Source organism: Hakea prostrata, chromosome 7 (genome assembly GCF_041222555.1).
Source record: "Hakea prostrata isolate BN-2017 chromosome 7, UWA_Hpros_2, whole genome shotgun sequence".
Taxonomy (NCBI): Eukaryota; Viridiplantae; Streptophyta; class Magnoliopsida; order Proteales; family Proteaceae; genus Hakea; species Hakea prostrata.
Window position 1 is genome coordinate 187115 of NC_142606.1, and position 20293 is coordinate 207407.

The 20293-nt window shown below is 37.0% G+C and overlaps 2 protein-coding genes across 4 annotated transcripts; one reads left to right on the forward strand and one right to left on the reverse strand.

Annotated features, from left to right (window-relative positions):
* Window positions 1-2983: 2983 nt before the first annotated feature.
* Window positions 2984-9959, reverse strand: LOC149008710 (ribonucleoside-diphosphate reductase large subunit-like). Its single transcript, XM_089162862.1, has 17 exons — window positions 9437-9959; window positions 9175-9236; window positions 8939-9026; window positions 7852-8115; window positions 7526-7766; window positions 7254-7330; window positions 6732-6902; window positions 6563-6655; window positions 6332-6481; window positions 6173-6259; window positions 5735-5899; window positions 5519-5638; window positions 4694-4896; window positions 4455-4604; window positions 4222-4369; window positions 4061-4144; window positions 2984-3957 (listed from the first exon to the last, which is right to left on the reverse strand). Exons 1-17 carry the CDS (start codon window positions 9662-9664, stop codon window positions 3862-3864), a joined length of 2427 nt encoding a protein of 808 aa, XP_089018988.1. The 5' UTR covers window positions 9665-9959; the 3' UTR covers window positions 2984-3861.
* Window positions 9960-10984: 1025 nt separating this feature from the next.
* LOC149008711 (protein LIKE COV 2) lies at window positions 10985-19942 on the forward strand. Of its 3 annotated transcripts, none has more exons than XM_089162864.1 (8): window positions 10985-11380; window positions 13652-13704; window positions 13805-13914; window positions 15512-15679; window positions 17092-17189; window positions 17499-17625; window positions 19290-19410; window positions 19553-19942. In XM_089162864.1, the coding sequence occupies exons 1-7, from the start codon at window positions 11267-11269 to the stop codon at window positions 19388-19390; spliced, it is 771 nt and encodes a 256-aa protein (XP_089018990.1). In that variant the 5' UTR covers window positions 10985-11266; the 3' UTR covers window positions 19391-19410; window positions 19553-19942. The 3 variants fall into 3 exon arrangements, with proteins under 3 accessions (XP_089018990.1, XP_089018989.1, XP_089018991.1); XM_089162863.1 differs by having other exon boundaries at window positions 19561-19942; XM_089162865.1 differs by having other exon boundaries at window positions 19567-19942.
* Window positions 19943-20293: the final 351 nt, after the last annotated feature.

Genomic DNA, 20293 nt, shown 5'->3' on the forward strand with positions numbered 1-20293 from the left:
AAGGTGTTCAATTGGGATTCAATTACTCATACTTGAGTAGAACTCAATTATTAAGGGTCGTATTGCAATCAAAAAGATGTTTGGGTCCCAGTCAAACTTGTACAGAGAAAACCTATAAAAGGGTAAGAGAATTCAAGAGAAAGGTACACTGAATTGAACAATCACTACCCAATACTTTATTGTTCCTGAATCGGAGAATTTCCTAATTAGATCATCGGAGGTGAAACTCAACCACCTCGATCGAGCTCATTCTTACAGGTTCATTCGATTGAGGAGACGTGCAGAATTGCCTAGCAACACAAAGATAAGCTCCACTCCTATTATGTGTTAGAAAAGCATCAAGAGAGCACATACATCTTCCTTAACGAGGAGATGATCTATAATATAATTATAACATCACGCGTGCAATTTTGGATAGATGTTATAAGCTTAGTTGGGATTAGCGATTATCATTTGATGGCACTTCCATGCCACAGTAAAAAAATATAATAGACACGTTTCTTAAAAGGGAAATAGTTTCTCTAACAATGAGTGTATGGTGACATCTCTCTAATGGATTCTTTAATAACCTAACCCAATAAGATTGTCTTTTGGCCAAACTCTCTAGATGAAGCAGAACACTTTAGTTTCCATATTAAGAATAATATGAGTTGAAATGTGATTATTCTTCTAAGGTCATTATGGTTGTTTCAATGTCTTTTTCGTTATAATCATTTTAGATGAGCATGCAATGCTAAAGTATAATCTTATATTGCTTGCACTAGTTTGAAAGTTGAAAATTGAAAGTAGACATAGTTGCAAAATAGAAAAAATATAGAGTATCATTATATTGGGAAATGGACTTTAATAATGAATGATTAGACAAGAATTAAACGTAAACATGCATTCTATAAAGTTAACAGCTTCTTCTGAATTATTAGCCCTCGTGAGATCAATAACTCAAGAAAGAATCATTACACATTTCCGTTGAATTTTTGGTACAAGAAAGTCTTCAATATATAGAATACATAGAGATATATGTATGTATGTCCTTTTCATACCAAAAAAACACATTCTTCTATCCTTTATAGTACAGTCATTTTCTCCAACAAGCCTTTTAATATTCCTACATTATGAGGAGGATCTTGGTCATGTTTTTAGTAAAATATGGATTCCTTGTTTGTATAAAAGTAGTTTTCTCTTTATTGATGTGTGTAGGAGCAAATCAGTCACCTCCCTCAATTTGGATGTTGTAGTGGTGATCTTGCGGACCTTGCCATGCAATGTTTGAATTTTCGAGTTCGACAAATGGGAGCATTAGCCCTGTGAATTATAAGCGCAAACACTGACCCTGTCAAAATAACCCCATCGATGGGCGTAGTATAGTTCACAGAAGTTGGTAGTAATTACATGCCCAGGCCAAAAAGCACACAATTGTCCAATACAAGAAACAAAGGAACAGAGAGGATTCAACCTGAGACATTGGGGCTACCAATCCACTTGGGAGTGAGCTTAGCATAGGACCAGGACCAGTAGACCGCTACCCTGAGTTAGAAACCCACATCAATAGTTTGTTTAACCATATCATCTATTTTAGAAGGCATATTTGTAACCAAGGATTGACACATCTTCCTACTAGAAGGGAAATATATGTCTCTTTCACGTTTTTTTACTTCACAATAAAAGTAGGATTTATATAGAATCCAATAAAGTCTCAACTCTAATCCATATGTCAATTTTTAGAGATGGGTCAAACTCTCATTTTGTACCAAAGAAACGTGTGGAAAACATATATCTCTACCTTGGTGGATAGAGAATTCAAACTCATAATGAAAAGATCATTGATTTGACTCTTCCTTGTGATATATATGTCCCTTCCAAATTTAAAGAGACCAGTTCCAGGATATTAGCTGCATCATTTGATACAATTTCTTAGCTATGAGAGTGGAATCTGTGGACTTTGTATCCTAGATCTCACTCTTCATATGAAATCCCTGAATTAATTTTTTATTTTTTTATTGTTCCCTACCAAAAAAATTTGATACAATCAATTAACCTAACCCCAGGAAGGATCGACAAAAGTCAAAATTTTAAACTCCAACGGCAGAAATCCAAACCGGATACAAACTAGAACCAGAAAATTTGAGTTTTTTGCATTCCATGATAGAAAGCTAGGTTGGGACAATTTGACTGCTCAAAGTAGATAAGGAATGTTTCAAATCAAAGTAATTAAAGTAATAAAAAAACTATATATTAGTAAACCAGAAGTTACAAAACAGAATAATTGATCACGCCTTCTCCAATTAACACATCCTGGGCTTTTTCGATAAGTCATTTATTTGACTTTAGTATTGCCCAGCGCCTAATCTATCCAGAAGCTCAATTTCCACTGGGACTTAAGAGAGATGAACTTTTAATATAACCCACCAAAGGCGGAGAAAACAAAATAGAAGAAGAGACAGATTTCATTGATAAAGATTGAAGTTCATTAGTTTGACGAACTGAAGTCAGCGATATTGAGATGCAAAATTAATAAACTACCCACTATTTATTTGGTTTGGTTTCAATAGCAATCTTGAAATCTAAGGTCCTGAAGAAGTCAGCTTCCTGATAAAGAAGAAAGGAAGTTTCCATCACTTTCGAGATTTAAGTGTGAAGTCGCCCTAATAGAGAAGTGACCTTTGAAAGAACAAAGAAGAGCATGAACCACAAGACAAGTAAAGAGAATTGCTGCGAAAAGGGCAATGGTTTGGTCAACAATTTAATTTACAACCACATGTTGGGTGAAGAGAACATTTTCTGATTTTAGAGGGGGTGAGAATTAAAGATGAACCCAACAGTTAATCATAGTCATTGAAGATATATCTCTTTTCAAGGAGAAGAATTGAAACTTAAAGGCTTCAACTTAAGGAGCCAAAGAGGAACTAGAGATGAGTCTGAAAGCACATATTAAGGTCAAGATTCCCTAGATGATACTGGTTCTGTAATGTGATGGGTAGTTTTGAAGTGTAAATTTTAATGCATCTGTTTTGTATAATAAACTAGGCACAGAGACTGAACTGAAGTAGAAACTTGATAAGATATATCAGAGGGTTGTGGGTATCATTCACGATCATCAGCGTTGGAGAGCCTAACTAAAATCAGCTACTGGTCAAAACAACACCGACAATTTCATGCCGGCCAAGCAAGTAGGATCTCAAGGTCTCAAAAAAACATTAAAACCTGAGAAGATTTTAAAAGTTTGATTTGACTCTTGAAGTTGTTCTTCTTCTGCTTTTTCCTTGGTGAGGGGCGAGAAAGGAGCTGTGACTCCTGAGACGCAAAGTATCTAATAATGATGTTTTAGGCGCATGTCAAAATTCTACTGATTTGATTTTTTCAATCAGGTTCCATCCGCTAATCAGTTCTCTGCACAAATCATATAAAACCGATTACAATTTTCGCAAATTTGACCTGCAGTGAACAAACAGATAGTCAAGTTGATAGGTGGAGCTCTTTTGACCAAGAAAAAATGCAAAGAGACATATACCTACTACCTCTATCATCTGAAATTACCTAACTGCTCGAATCCAGTCAACCTCGTCCTTGCCCAGTTGAAGCATTCGGAGGTTATTAGCATTGCAACTTAGTAACTTTCAGACATTCAACTTAAACAAAAGACAAGGAAAAAGGAAAAATAGGAATTCTGAGCCTCTTGCTTAAGCTTGCATAGAGTGATATATATATATATATACAATGAGTTGAACAAATTAATCTGGGCTTTCCTTTAACCTACTGACAGAATTCAACTATACCAGCCTACCATCCACAAAACACATTTTCCTGTAATGGCAATCTCAGCTGAGTTTAATCTTCTTAATTTATAGATATGGACATAAGAATTTAGCTACCACAAGCCATGCATTCTTCTCTGTTTTCCAGAGAACAGACCACTTGAGCAATGCCAGTATCAACATTATCCACCTTGGTGATCGTTTTCTACAACAAAAGCAAAATAAATATCAGTGTCAGTGATAAGAAAACCAGAGAGGGATCGTCTGAAAAAGAAAACACAACAAAACAGAATAACAAGCAAACTCACATTGAGTGCGGATGCATCAACGGTGAACTTAATCGGATTGGCTGCTGGACGCGAACGTAGGTAGTACAGTCCAGTTTTTAAACCCTAGTACAAGTAGGAAAAACATGTAAAACCACTGCTGAATGCATATCAAAGACGCAAGTATTATGTGCAATTGGTACCTTAGTCCAAGCATGGAAGTGTAGGGATGTCAGTTTCTCAGGATTTATCGGGTCCATGTGAATATTCAAACTCTGACTCTGATCTATGTAACATCCACGATCGACAGCCATGTCAACCAGTGTTTTTTGTTTGATTTCCCAGACCGTCCTGATATCATTGCAGCAGACAAGCTTAGTATTAGATCCATTTTGAAAGATTATATCAGATGTCAGTGAATGGTGAATAGTCATACTTGTAAATGGCCTTCAGATCATCATGAATTTCTGGAATTTTCTGAACTGATCCCTCCTCATAAACCAACTTGTTCTTGAGTGCAGGAGACCAAAGACCCAGTTCAGTCAAGTCATGAAGAAGGTGATTGTTCACCACCACAAACTCCCCACTAGAAAATAAACAGGAGTTAAGATGTATGCAATCAATAGACAGTTGCTCTCACACCAGACTAAAAGCAAAGTATAAGGCAAAACAAACCTCAGAACTCTACGGTTGTAGATATTAGAGGTATATGGCTCAAAGCATTCATTGTTACCAAGAATCTGGCTGGTTGAAGCAGTGGGCATTGGTGCTACAAGAAGAGAATTTCTTACACCAGTCTTACAGATCATGTCTCTCAGAGCAGACCAATCCCATCGGTCTGATGGTGTAACACCCCACATATCTGGTTGAAGAATTCCCTGCACATGTGCCTGCCCATGTGAGCTACAAAATTTTGCATGTAAATAAAGCACCAAACATTAGATTTGCAAAATTGATGGGATGACTTGGTTTACAATCCCAAATGGCCGGGAATAGATTCACTTTCTGGAGTTGTTGGCTCAAAGATCTTGTAGATCTAACCAAAACTTTGAAATCTCCTACAAATTCCACATTTCTACTGCCAACCAAGGTAGAGATTATGGCCAAGGAAGAATTACTTTGCTCAGTTTTCCATGCGTAGAATCAGTAGACACCAGTGTCAGCCTCTACAGATTCCAACCAGAATCTCAGCCACTTCAAACAAGATAGTTAAATTTTTTGACACCATTGTGTAAATTTCTTCTTAGTCTATCCATGAGTGTTTTGCTTGTATCAAGCAGAAAATAAGAAGTAAACACCAAGTAGTATGTACATAGGAGCTCTAAGGATTATGAGCTCCAGGATGGCAGAAAAGAAGGGGGTCATCAATAACGGTATCACACTAGAAGCTGCAACAGAAATCTTCAAGGTATAATCAAAAAGGCAAAGATGAAATATAAATCAATTCTCGCCCAGCCATTTGTGCCAACTAGTGGGGTTAGCCTATGATCAAAGTCAAACCTTGCTCACTGGACTCCCATGATATGTTTCATAAGGGCCATCTTTTGCAGCAAGCTCAGCAGAGGCTTTAACAGCATGATAGTATATAGTTTCAAAAATATCCTTGTTCAACTGTTGAGCCTGCAATTTTCAGAAGATAGAACAACAGTCACTGAAATATTTTAAACATGCTTGAGAGGACGCATTTTAAGATTACATCTTCAACAGGTGTGATACCTCTGGTGACACAAAAGGCATGCCAAGAAGAATGAAGGTATCAGCAAGACCCTGGACTCCAATCCCAATTGGCCTATGCCGCAAATTTGATCTCTTTGCAGTTTCAACAGGATAGTAATTGACATCAATAATTTTGTTGAGGTTAGAAGTAACTGTTGCAGTAACCTGTCATGACAGCATGCAGAAAACCAAATCAAAAACTCAATTTGCTAGAAGAAAAAAAAGTCATACATATTTCAAACCAAGATGAACTGAGATAAAAATGGCAGGGAATGAAGCAGATAATGGTTTTCAGACGTGTGCTTGAAACCATGGCTGTATATGGTCATGCATGGCACTGGTGCATTCATCTAAATGCATGTCAACCATTACCAAACAAAGGAAATTGAGAAAGCCAAAAACACAACAAATTGTTCTTTATAGATTCAAAAAACAAACCTCAGCGAGCATGTCAAAGTCAAAATATCGGTTCTTGGATCCTCTACTTCCAACCATCTTAGATGGGTGTGACTCAATTGGAACACCCTACAACAGACCACAAAAATTTGAGCATCCAGAGCATCCACAGTTACCAGAAAGTAGAATATCTGAACTCACCCTTTCTCTCACAAATCGTGGCAGTGCAATGGATGCCAAATTACAAACTGCAGTTTCAGTCGGACTTGAGTACTCAATGATCTCTGTACACAAGTTTGAAGACTTTATGGTCCCCAGATTCTGCTGGTTACTTTTCCTGTTGCAAGTATCCTGAAGATGCCAGACTAAGTCAAGAACAACATCCAGAGAATGCAAACTGTAAGCTGATCCTAATTGTTATCCATAGTATACCTTGAAAAGCATGTAAGGGGTCCCAGTTTCTGACTGGGATTTCAGAATCTCAAACCAGAGGCTCTGTGCTGGCACAACTTTCTTTGCTTTGCCCTAATAAGTGTAAGAATTGATCATTATATCAGCTCAAACCAACAGTCAGCATTAATAAGAAATATAATGGGCTTACCTCTCTCTCATACCGAGTGTACAGTTCCTCAAATTCGACACCCCAACAATCAGCCAGGCCTGGAGCCTCGTTGGGGCAAAAAAGAGACCATTGGAGATAACCTTCTACCCTTTTCATAAAGAGATCAGGAACCCAGAGTGCATAAAATAGATCCCGCGCTCGGTGCTCTTCCTGTAAGAGAGTGAGACGTCAAAAGGTCATCTTAGCTGCAAGCTTTGTAATGCAAGTATTCTGGCTAAACATATGAAAGTCATGGTTGATCACAGGTTCAAATCATGGAACCAGTTGTAAGGCTGAATACATTTCAGGAAGCCTTACAGACAGGGTATACAAGTGAGCATTGTAAACAAGGTATGGCTCCTCTTTTTCGGGGAAAACATATGCATAGGTACAAGTAAGGATGGATCAACTGATCCCCAACAAAATAACTTTTGGATCATTGGTGGACAACAAATTCTAATACACAATGCAACAAAGAACTTTTTGGGTGTATCAAGTGCCAAAGAATTCATAATTAGGTACCTTTCCATGGTTCTTTCTGAGATCAAGAAACTCAAAGACATCAGCATGCCATGGCTCCAAATATACAGCAAATGCACCTACAAGCAAAGCATACACTGACATGTAACTAACCATACCAATAACTTTGTTGAATACAAACAGCATATTAAATGCATGTGTGCAGCCAAACATTTCTAGGAAACACCCTGGTGGTACTGAGTTCATACAAAAAGAACCATACATATCATTCCACATATACAAATATGCACACGTATGTTTTGATGGATGCATACCCTTCCTCTTGCCTCCCCCCTGATCAACATATCGTGCAGTGTCATTGAATACTCGTAGCATTGGAACAATGCCATTCGACGTCCCATTTGTACCCCGGATATAACTACCAGTGGCACGAATGTTATGAACAGAAACACCAATTCCTCCAGCTTGCTTGCTTATCACAGCACACTCCTTCAATGTATCATATATTCCCTCTATGCTGTCCTCCTTCATGCAGACAAGGAAGCAACTACTCAACTGCAAGATATCGTCAAAGGATGGTCAAAAAACAACATTGACATATTTGAAAGATGTAGAAAAGCTATAGGATGTAAGAACACACTTGGGGCCTTGGTGTCCCTGAATTGAAGAGAGTTGGAGAAGCATGAGTGAACCACCGTTGGGACATAAGATGATATGTCTTGATAACAGAGTCAATATCATCTTTGTGGATCCCTACAGCAACTCTCATGAGCATGTGTTGTGGCCTTTCCACCACTTTTCCCTCAACCTTCAAAAGGTAGGACCTTTCAAGGGTTTTGAAGCCAAAGTAATCGTACTCAAAGTCTTTGTCATAAATGATCTCACTGTCCAGGCGGGCGGCATTCTGAAACAGATAGTCATCAAAAGAATGCAATTAAGGTGACAACATTATGATCATACACTTTATAGCTCCATATCACAAAACAAAAACATTTGAAGTGAAACCCCAAATATCCAAGCCAATAACTAGGTATGCAGTTGTTTTTTCATACTAAGAACAACTATAAAACAGACATGAATCTAAAACACAGAAGGCATAATTCGTTGATCCCCTAAAAGTTGCAGCGCCCAAAAGAGCAACCTTAATAGCTTTGCTCTGAACTACTAAAGTTGGTGTTACCAAAGATTTCAAGAATCAGTATCAGATTCACGCATCAGATCACACAATGATCAGAATTCAGACCCAATTTTGGCTGAGCCAGTTCGTCTGGTCATTGTATGGGGAAAAAATGCTAATTATAAGCCAATTTTGTTGCCAAGTCAGGTTCATTCTGATCCAACACAAACTGGATTTAAATCAACTGGGACAAATCCAAAGCCCAAACACATGTTTTGAATCCCTACTACTATGAATAGGTCCAAAATTGGTGGAAATCAGCTATAAAACACCCTACTAAATTTCCAAACAGGACCAACCCTAATTGACAATCGAATCCAATGTATCCACAAATAGCCTAGCATATCAAATTGAATCAGGCCATTGGAAGAAAAAGAAAAAAATGAGTAGCACTTACTGATTCCTTTTAATGTGGAAAAGTATAGGATAAAAGAAAAATAAAGAACTCAAACAGTCCACAGGACATATATTCCTAGGACTATAAATAAAAGAAACAGATGTTTTAAATGAAACTAACATGAACTCATAAATTTTATAGAAAAGAGACTACCTTCATGATTATTTCGTAAACATCATCAGCAATAAGAGAGGCCTTCAGTCCAGACTTCTCATTGACATGGTTGTACATTATTTTGATCCTGCATCAAGACATGGAGAAGACTTTCACTGTTTTTCACCTTTTTCTGATTACATGTTTGGTGGGGTGAATTTATAATAGTGGATCACATAAAGACAGGATCTTAACTAGAAATTAAAGTAAAATAGATTAAACATAGGAGAACTTACGTCTCTGAAAAGGATTTCTTCGTATTCTTATGCAGATTTGATACAACAATCCTCGCGGCCAACTACATCCGCAAAAACAATTTAAACAAGTTAAGCTAAGCCATATAACGAATCAGTGTCATAATCAGATAACATTAAACAAAACCATAAGGAACGAGGGGGAATGTAGGGTGGGGGACAACTGCAAAACCCTAAAACAGCCCGAGAGAAGATAAGAGTCAGAAATCCATACTTGATGAAATAAACATGAGAAAGCACTAACCGAGGCATAATGAGGGTGATTGGCAGTCATACCAGCAGCCGTTTCGGCCGCCAATTCATCAAGCTGGCTGGTAGTGACGCCCTTGTAGACACCGGCACAGACCTTCTGAGACACAAGCACCGGATCACAGTGTTCAGTACTGAGTCCATAACTTAGTTTCTTCAAGCGAGCAGTGATCTTGTCGAAATGCACCGATTCCTGACGACCGTCTCTTTTCACCACATACATTATCCCAAACTATAAAACTTGGATGGTTCTCAGATTAAACCAAATAAAAACGGAAACTCAACCACAAATATCTGATTGAGGACTTCTGTCGAACAGTTCTCTGCTCAGAAAGATTCAGAAATTCGGATGCGAAGCCAAGAAGAGTTTCCGACTTTACAAACGAAGAAACTATGAAGATGAAGTGTGCGCGAGAAGGACCGCTCGTGATCGGGAAAAATAATGTAGTGGTTGATTTTTATAATATCTATTTTGAATGTTTCCCCCTCTCTCTCTCTCTCTGTATCGGTTTTTTGAAGTTTCCCGCTAACGATGAAGATAACGAACCGGCGGGAAAAAACATTTTCTTTTGTGAAATTGCCTTGTGGGCCCGTGGACCCATGGTACATCTGATGTATAAATAAATACCAAAATTTATTGCCATCACTCGCAACCGTTCGATCGGATTGATTTCTCATAGGCCAGATTTGATACCTATCGCACCGTCATATTATTGTTCAGCTCAACATTCAATGGTACGCTAACTTTACCCGGAAAACAAATGAGAAAATCGTAATTAACCGTCATAGCATTTTTCTTCCTACACAAAACTTTTATAAAATGGTAGAAGTTCAAACTTTTCTTATTTTGCCAAAAGGAGACGTTTAATTATAACAAAAAAAATTCAAGCTATTAAAAAATTATTGATACCTATGTCATTCAATTTAATACTTCATATTATTTTTTTACATGTAAAAAAATAATAATAATGGCACGCGTCATCTATAATGACCCTATAATTTTTTTTATAAATTTGCCTAAAATTTATCGATTTTAAAGTTTACGGAGATGGAGAAGTCGGAAAGGTGTGGACCGATGAAATCAAATCAAACGAACGGATAGGAGGTACAGTGACCAAGAGCACACCACACAAAAGCGAGGAGCAACAAGAACGAGAGGAAACCAAACTTGCGCGGGCGGAGGGACATCAGGAAGGCAATCAACCCGCGAGACAAAGCCCTTCATGAGAATTAATGAACCTCAATACCAAAAATCAATGAACCGAGAGGAGATACCATTTCAAACAAATTGATTGTGGATTTTTTATTTATAAATGTCTGAAAAATCCATTATTTAATACCATAATTATTTTAGCAAATTTGATACCATAATTATTAGCTATGAATATTTGACTTGATTTTCCGCTTAAACTTTGATTAGGAAACAACAACTCGCGTTACTAATGTTAATAGTATACTAGAAACCTTATATTTTAGGAAATATTAATAATAATAAAATAAAGGTAACTTTGAAAATTTGAAGGAATTGAAGCAGCATCTCTCACTGAACTTAGACTCAATCTCTACCTGGGCGACTTCCCATCTTTGTTTATTAGATAGAGAGAGAGTTAAATTGAGTGTCGATGACTTAGACTTCACGTTTCGATTGCTACAAAGCTTCTCATAATCCATCAGAAGCTTCATGGTGAAGTGCATTACTAGGTTTTTCATATTTTATCCCTAAGCCATTAATCAGATCGCACGCCGCCTAAATTTCATCTCGGAGAGGAGTTGGAGAGACTCTAAAATTGGGCTTTTTCTTGGATTGGGGATTCTGAATCTGGAAATGGCTGAAGAAAAAGAATCTACCTCTGTCCCTTTGAGTCAAGGTGATGCTGGCGAAGATCCCGAAGATCCTGCAAAGTCTCCGCCAAACTCTCCGAGTTCATCCACTCGTAAGGTCAGTCGGTTACTCCGATTTGCACATTCATCTTTCTCTATTTCTGCATCACCGCAATCAAAGATCAAACTCCCTTGATTTCCTTCATTTATTTCGCATTCCGCTGTTCAGGGATCTAATTTGTTTATAAATAGCTGTACCCTGAAAGTTTCTTAGTTTTCCACTAGTCTTGTTTTATATGATGTCACAATTGGTTAACTTCAAAATTTATTTTTAATTTATACATTAATGGGTAGGTTTGGATATTTGTGGTTGCTATTGTTATTTTGGTGTGAGAAAGAATGCCGAGGGAAGGAAATTTTGGGGGAAAATGAAGAAAAACGGGTAGAATTATCTTTGGCACCGAGACTAATCTGAGTGATGTTGTGCATGCTGCAATCTGATGAATTGTGCAAGTATTACAGCCTCAAGCCATTTTTCCCGGTAGCAGATTGTTTGGATGGGCTAACTGGGTGGAAGAAACAATGTGCGTGACATAATTTTGAATGCAGTCATAAAATCAGGAACTATAGGGTAATCTATATTAGATTGGAAAGTAAAGCTAATTTTGGACTAGATAATTGCAGAACCAAGAGACGTTGTTAGAATTAGTAAGGACTGGGGAACTCTTACTTATAGTTGACTGACATGATATAAAGAAAAGAAAGGCAGGGAAGAACAGAAAAACAAGAGAAAAAAAAAGAATGTGTGGAGAAAAAGGAGAATATTTATTGCATTACTCTTCTTCTCTATAAATTCTAATGATTTTGGTGAACAGTTACGCGAGGTCAATGCTATAACCAAGCTTTTTCCTGTCAATATGATTTGAGAAAAATGTGGAGGATATGTGGCTGTTATCAAGGGTGGGAAGGAAATAGTTTGGTGATTTTATCGATCTCCTTCCCCCCATTATTTGGTTGAAGATAAACAATGTTATCACTGCACTTGGCTCCCCTGGGTGATGAATGATGGATTGTCAGTAGTCTAGGTTGTTGCTGAGCCCTGATTCTTTTAACCGGCCAAAGCTTGGTTTAGCGGTCCAGTTCTGTTCCTGATATATTGAATATAAATGGGAGAGAATCTCATGATAATATATCCATACAGTAATACGTATAATAGCAAATGAATAGGAGGGAAACAGCATCTGATGTAACTTAGTTTTCCTTCTCTATATACGATTGAAAATGATAACATAATTTATTATAGGTTAATGGAGCTCTCCAGTTAAGAAAAGGCTTTAAAGGCTTTAAAGTGTAGTGGATACTTATTCTTGAGTTGGTGCTTGTGTAGCCAAATTAATTTATTGTGTGTGCCTTGTTGCCTGGGTGTGCATCTTGGTGCCCAGTGAACACTTAATTAGAGATGTGTTTTACCTTTGTACGGTACAACACCTGGTCACCTAGGCTTCAATATTCTGGGTCACCCTAGAACAACATTGAAGCTCTATTACAATGGGTGTTTTCTGATTCATAGCCTTATGGCAATTCTGGATCATCTATGACCTTTCTACTTCCATGTCATGTTCGTTCTTTTGTTTTGTTATTGTTTCCTAATTTTACTTATTCTTAGTCAGGAAATTATACTGATACGGGAGAGTTGTAGCATCAGATCATTTGAATCTCCTTGTTAAGGCCTGGGCTGGCCGCTTCCAAGAGGCTTGGAATCAGAAACTGGATTGAATAATCAGTGGACTTGATAGCCATTCAAAATGTTAGGTTGAAAATACTATTTGAAATACCAATTCCATATGCTTCAGCTTTGTTTGTTCCACATAAGGAAGGAGCGGGAGGGTATAAAAAGTAAATGCCAGTGAAGGCAAAAAGAAACTGTTATTGGCAGAGAGAGGCTTCTTATGAATATAGTTGATGGGGGGGGGGGGTTTGGAATGAAAATGGAAATGTGTCCTTCCCCCTGGGAAGGGAGATTTTCCACCTCTGCTGACCACTACTAGATACAACATTGCCATAGGCATGGGATACATACCCAAAGTTAGACCTTTTAACATTGCTGTGAATAACAAGAACCTGATCATATTTTTGACACATTAACCTGCTTATTATTGGCACAACTTAGTGTCACAATTTGACACTATTTAGCAAATCCCCCATGCTCATATTCAATGTTGGTTGGATCCCAATATCCTCAGTTTGTGGGGGGTATAGATCCAATTCTTTGACAAGTACTCGACTTAATCCTGTTTCTGTTTGATGGTCATTTCTTATTTTTGGTAATGTTGTTATAGAACATTCAGTCATTTCCATGCCTAAAATTATTGTTTTGTGCACTTGTTAGGCGTGCTTTGCTGTTCTCCAGAGTTGGGTCTCCAAAAAGTTCATGACTGGATGGTAACAAGTTTTGGCCATTGCCGCACAAGTTCAAGGATGCCAGTATTGCCTTCATTTATCATTCAAGTTCTGCATTCTAAATAAGTCTGTTTAATTGCAGTGTGGTTCTTTTTCCCGTTGCGGTTACTTTTTTCATTACATGGTGGTTTATTCAATTTGTTGATGGTTTCTTCAGTCCAATATATGAAAGCCTTGGAGTTGACATTTTCGGTAAGTCTCCAATACAGCTAAGCTTATTTTGTTCTATGTTACACTTTCTTAAGTTGCTTCCTATGTTTTTTTTTTTTTTTGTTCAATTCAAGTATAGATGGTCCTCAATCACTATGCTAAATCTTGGTCTAATCAACAGAGTTTAACCAAGAGCAAAATGAGGACATGCATTTAATTTCATATTAAATTATTAATACTAAGTACGCGTCAATTGGGTTTGCAAACTTCTGGTTTTGGTTTGCTTGAGTATATAATCTCTTTTGTTAATATTTTACCTGGACTTGAAAATCTGATCCATTGCTACTGTATCAATCATGGTTGAGCAAGAAAGAAGCCCCTCAGAAAATGAAGTAGTAATCCAGAATCGTTGTTTTTGTTGATCTTAATAGTTTGAATTTCTTAATTATACATGCTTGTTATATGATTTTCATCATAAATAAATTAAATTGTTGCTCTGACAATTGAGTTGGGTCTTGCAATTACTTCAGTAAAATTATGCTGCTCAAAGGTTGATTGTTTAAGAGAAAAATACTTTTGAATGATTGCCAACACCTACACCCTGCAGCTAGGGATGACAATTCTCAGATAAGCTTGCCTGAACCCTCATCTAGCTTGACTTAGCATGTTATTTCGGTTCAACCTCTGGACTTGGGCAGGGGCTTGGACCCCATGGGCTGTTGGGCTTGATTTTCATTTTTTATAATTAGAAAATAATTATTTTATTTTTTAAGTGTGCTGCCTTAAAAATGGGTTGGGCTGGGATGGGCATCCCTACCCTTCCCAGTAAATTGGGGTGGCTTCATTTGGGTTATAGTTTCTGTCACCCTGCCGTTGCCACTCTTTCCTCTGGTCTCTGAAAAAATTAAAAGGAAAATAAAATATTCCTACAGTCAGCTAAATTGGGCATCTATGAATCAGCCAGGCCCAATCCAGCTGGGTGCTGGTTAATACCATTGATCTGGTCCCAAAGGTTGGCCAGGATCATGCTGGAATTTGGATCGGCAGTGTCTCATCCAAGCCACGATCTAACAATCTTTAATTACTTATCTTAATACCTCAAGAGAAAAGTTTATTTGGTGCAAACTTGTTTTATCATATTGTTTGGGATTCTTGTTGGTTTAGTTGCCTTATCAACTAATCTTTATTCATTCAACTCCTGATACATTTGCAGTTGTTGGTGGCATCTTGAATAAGGTTTTGGTAATATGGCATGTCAGTAGGATTATCTTGTATTAACTATTGTCCTTTTTATCTCATCAAAACCCCCCTCTCTGGAGATTTAGAAAGTAAAGTGGAAGTCTTTGCGTGACAAATTTTGCATCTATACAGTTTTGTACTTGTCCTGGGTATTCTTGTTTTTAGAGAACAGTGAGGATAAAATAGTCAACTATTTTTTTGCTTTATAGTATTAGGGCTAGACAATTTTGTTGTTTTTCCGAGTAATCTATAGAGGTTTTGTATGGTTGATTTATTTGTTTATTTTTCGGTTGAAGGTTTTGTTGCATGCAAATAGATCTTCTCTGCTGTATCTGGAAGTAATGATAGCAGTAGGCTTGTAGTTGTTAAATGTCTGAACACATCTGTCTCTATGCTGCAGGGCTTGGATTTGTGACATCCTTACTTTTTGTATTCCTCATTGGTGTATTTGTTTCATCATGGGTGGGTGCTACTGTCTTTTGGCTTGGAGAATTGTTGATAAAGAGAATGCCACTCATGAAGCATATATACTCTGCCTCTAAACAAATTAGTGCTGCTATTTCTCCTGGTACCATATTAATTCTACTCTTTCGTCTTTTTCCTGGTCACGGGTAACTGCTTATTCAAATTTTAACAGTTTTATTTTTTAACACAGTTTATTTGACATAAAATTTATCAGTTGTTGCACTCGGATTTCCTTCAGTTCTGAGTTTAGTGAATTGGAGCTCTAAGTTTTTTATGTTTAAATATCTCAAGGGTAAACCTTGGAAGGATAAAAAGCAAGGAATGTTCATACTAGAGCTGTTCAAATGGAACTTCTTCATGTATGGCATGTTGCTTTGGTCATCAGGACATACCAACTCTTGTTTGGGAAAGCTGGCTTTGCTTTCTAGTTTGTGGGTTGAAGTCATTTGGTTAAACTAAGAACTAGAATCTGTTTGAAGCAACTGAACTTAAGTAAGATCAGAGAACCAACAGTGATAACTAGAATGTTTGGTTTCAACCATGACTAAGTTCATGGCCAAATTAAAAACTTCATTAACTTAACATCTAGTTGAACTTTGGAGGGTACCCCTAACTAACGCATGGTTTAAGATCTCGCTGGCAAGATATGGTTGTTTTTTGGGGCCAACTCGATGGCCCATCTCAGTGGGGTTTAGGGTTCAGGTTGGGCGTAAACTTGGTAGTTAGTCTAATTTAGGCCTTTTGAATACATTGGGATTTGTGAGAAAACAATCCTAAGTATGAATTTTAAGTCTATCCTGAGTGTGAAATCGAAATGCTATAGGATTGAGGAATGCAAGGTTATACAAGTAATACAGAACCTTTAAGGCATATAAATGAAAAGAAAATGTGTCAAATACATCAAATAACTTAAATGTCATCAAAATTCCATCCATATGAGTTTCACAATCCCGACTCTTGAGAATAGAATAATAAAATTGTACAACCATTAGAAGTTCTATATAAGTCATAACTTATAAGTTTATAATCTTCATTTGGTGTTTTAGATGTGCTAAGAGTAGTTGCAAGTGAAAATCCAGCTGAAATCTGTAAAAAATCGGTCGAAAATTGAGATAATTTATGACAGAGATCTCAAGCGAGATGTGGAAATCTCACCCTTGATCTCATCTCGCTGAGATCCCGTACCATGAACTAACGGTGACTTGGTTGCAGCATCAACATAGCAACTCTGGCTTTTGTGCCTTTGTTACTTGATCTAGCTTGTCTTTTGGATCTAAGTGTGGCTCATCAGAAATAAAAAAGCATCAATGTTTCTTTCGTTTTGCCATGTCATTCTTATGATTTGTACAGTGTCTTCATCATTGTCATCCTCAAACAGGAAGGCTACCTTATTTTTTTCAAAAAATTCTGTTACAGTTAGAATGTCCATAGTTTCATTTCCTCTTGAAATGACAGAGCTAATCTTCTTGATTGTGGATTCAGCTAACATAGTAACATTATGTATTATCCTCACAGACCAAAACACTACTGCTTTTAAAGAGGTAGCAATTATTCGTCATCCACGTGTTGGTGAATATGCATTTGGTTTCATAACGTCTTCAGTTGTTCTTCAGGTAACATTTTCCATTTTCTTTTGTGGTTCAGGAGGAGGTGGTTAATTTGCTGCATCCATCAAATTTATCTCTTTATCATTTCTCAGACTGATCTATTTGAAGACTCTAAACTTGCTGCTTGAGATATTAGTCTTTAAAACAAGCATCGTCTGGTGATCCTTACAATTTCTTCTGTAAATCATACATATTGTCTTGGCTGTAAATCATACATATTGTCTTGGCTTACTTGGTGGATATGATGTTTCTTCTTACATATGCATGTGGAAATATCTTCTTAGTGTATTTTAACTATTTTCCCCTTCATTGCAGAGGGAAAGTGGGGATGAAGAGTTATGTAGTGTTTATGTCCCTACAAACCATCTATATATTGGTGATGTTTTTCTTGTTAACTCTGAGGAGATCATAAGACCAAATCTTTCCATTCGAGAAGGCATAGGTTTGTTCCTTTTTCCTTTCTTCCATTTATTATCTTGTCACAATAGTCACTGTTCTAATTATTGTTCCTTGTCTAGTTAATTGCTGAAACATAACAAAATAAATTGATAGAAATGAAAGTTTGTTTTACCTTCATTATGTTCAGTTGCATGGAAAATTGAAGGGGAGGAAAGTGGAATTTTTAAACCTAAAAGAAACTTCTGTAATCATTATGCCGTGTGATTGTATGAGCTTACTTACGTTTCATACCATATTTTGTAATCATAAGTTTTACATGTAATTTTTATTTACGTCGTAAAATCAAAGCGGATTGGATGTAAAGTAAAGTGAATATTGATAATTGAATATGGAATGATTTGGAGGAGTTACTCTCATAATCACATAGAGTAGTGATTACAAAATTATCATTTCTAAGTATGAAAGTTTGACTTCCCTTTTAATTCCTCTCGTAACCAAGCAAAGCCTTCAGTTCTGTGAAGTTGGTGACTATTGTCCAGGCTCCTTCCCATGCCATGTGTTGCCTGTACATAATGACAGCATGATGCTATGCTTCTTCTGTCCAAAACAGGATTTTGGTTTATACACTTCCATGCCCAAGTTTTATAATTGGATGACTTCACATGCTCAGAAAGAGAAGGAACTGCATCTTGATTGTCATCTATATCTTGTAATGAAGAATTCACCCATGACACAAATTATCTTTTGTTTAAAATGCATTCATGCTACAGTCTCTGAATTTTCTTCACCGCATATTTTTTCTATCCTATATTACAACCAAGTGTAATTAAATTACATGCATGCTGTCCAGATTTATTAAGATTTGTTTTATAAGTCAGTTGAAATTGATTGAATTTGACACTATAAGCCTGGGTATCCTTTTGAGCTACTTTGAGCTAACCATGATCTGACTAAAATGGAGGGGAATTATGGAGAGTTTTCATGTGTTATTAATGTTACATGCTGATCCTTTCAGCTCCCTTGCATGTATTTTGACAGAATCTTGCGACAGATGCCTTTGTACTTTCTTCTGTCCAGTTTGTAAGGGTGCTAATTGTCTCCTGTAATCCAACAGCCCCAAACTTCCCATTTGTTGAGTGGACTCACATAAAATGAGATGGTTTATTAGATTCTGGAGTTGCAAGACAGCTCTTAAGAACTTAAGGTGTTGACTGTTTATTTTCATTTTCACTTGTTACATTTCACGACCTTGAATAAATATGGTTTTTGAATCCTTAAAAAGAAAAAACGAATCAAAGTTTTAGTATTAACTGTCCTTGATAGGTACTTGCACACTGTAAATCAAGACATTCATCTTGTTTCTCTTGCAAAAGGTGAATAAAGAGGATTTCTCTCTCTGAGAATTTGAATAATGATGGTACACTGAATTTTTTAAAATTTTTTTCTGATCTATATGAATGGTGAATTAATACTTCGGTTCTAATTTGGCTATGTAAAGGATATAATGGGAAAAATATGTCAGTACTCTTAAGACAGTCAGCACCCTATGTATTTGGCTCAGGATTGCAATGTTGGACTGTTATAGCTACTGCAAAATTTTGTATTCTTGTTATAGGTTTATGAATTCTGTACTCAATTTCCTCTCTTGACTTGTTTGATACTGCGGATTTGCTTAAATGACTTTTATTTTTGTCATTGATAATTCAGAGATCATTGTTTCTGGGGGTATGACCATGCCACAGCTAATAGCACCTTTAGAAAGGATTGCTCGTCCTAACGACCGGATTCCTCTGAATAGAATTGCATAGAAGCAGGAAGGCATGCACAGGTAATTCAATAATCAGTTAATGGCTTGCTAATTTGTGCAGCCATGTGGAACTTGACATCTTTACATGGATATATGTTCCTGTTGATATGGTGTATTGCTTTGTCGCCTGTACAGTAATTAAGAATTACTGAATTGGCTTCAGTTTTGTAGTTGCAGGCACGTAGATGTTTAATGATCTGTATACCATAATTCCAGTCAGTGTACCTTATTTTTAATTGGTGGGAATTGTGCAATCTTGGCGGGATTAAAGGAAGGAAACTGCTGGGATCCATTGGTAGATTACTGATCAAGTGATCATATTCACATTCTGTTGCTAAGTTCAATAGTTACATGGTGTTACTGTCTGGAGAATTTGGAGAATTAGACTGTTACAAACGTATGCTTGTTGAGCTCTCGATTCCGACATTGTACCTTTGTTTTTTAGTTGTTAGCTTTAAAATTTGTTCAGACACAATATCAATGGCTGTGTACATATTCGGTATTCTGGCATGATGATCTAGCAATGTACATAGTTATTTAGTTCATCTGTTGATGTTCTGTGCTTCAATTCAATTTCCATCGATCATTTCAGAGTCTTAGATGCTATTGCAACAGGCCACGTTTCACTAGGTTGGCTGATTGTAGCTATCCGGTAAGATGAGGAAGGGTTAGTGCGAATTGCTTCTCCCTTCTCTTTTGCAGTTTCTTTTTGTTTTCCGGTAAATTTGATAAGGGAGATTTCAGGTAGGCTTTGATTGTGCCGAGTGTTCCATAAGAGAGTAGGATATTAGGAGGCTTAAAAGGAGAATATAAAGAAATTAAATAGGAGGGGTACAAGCCACAAGGTCAACAGTGAAGCCCAAAATGCCCTTTGCAGACATGGGATCCTCTGCTCGTCGAGGTA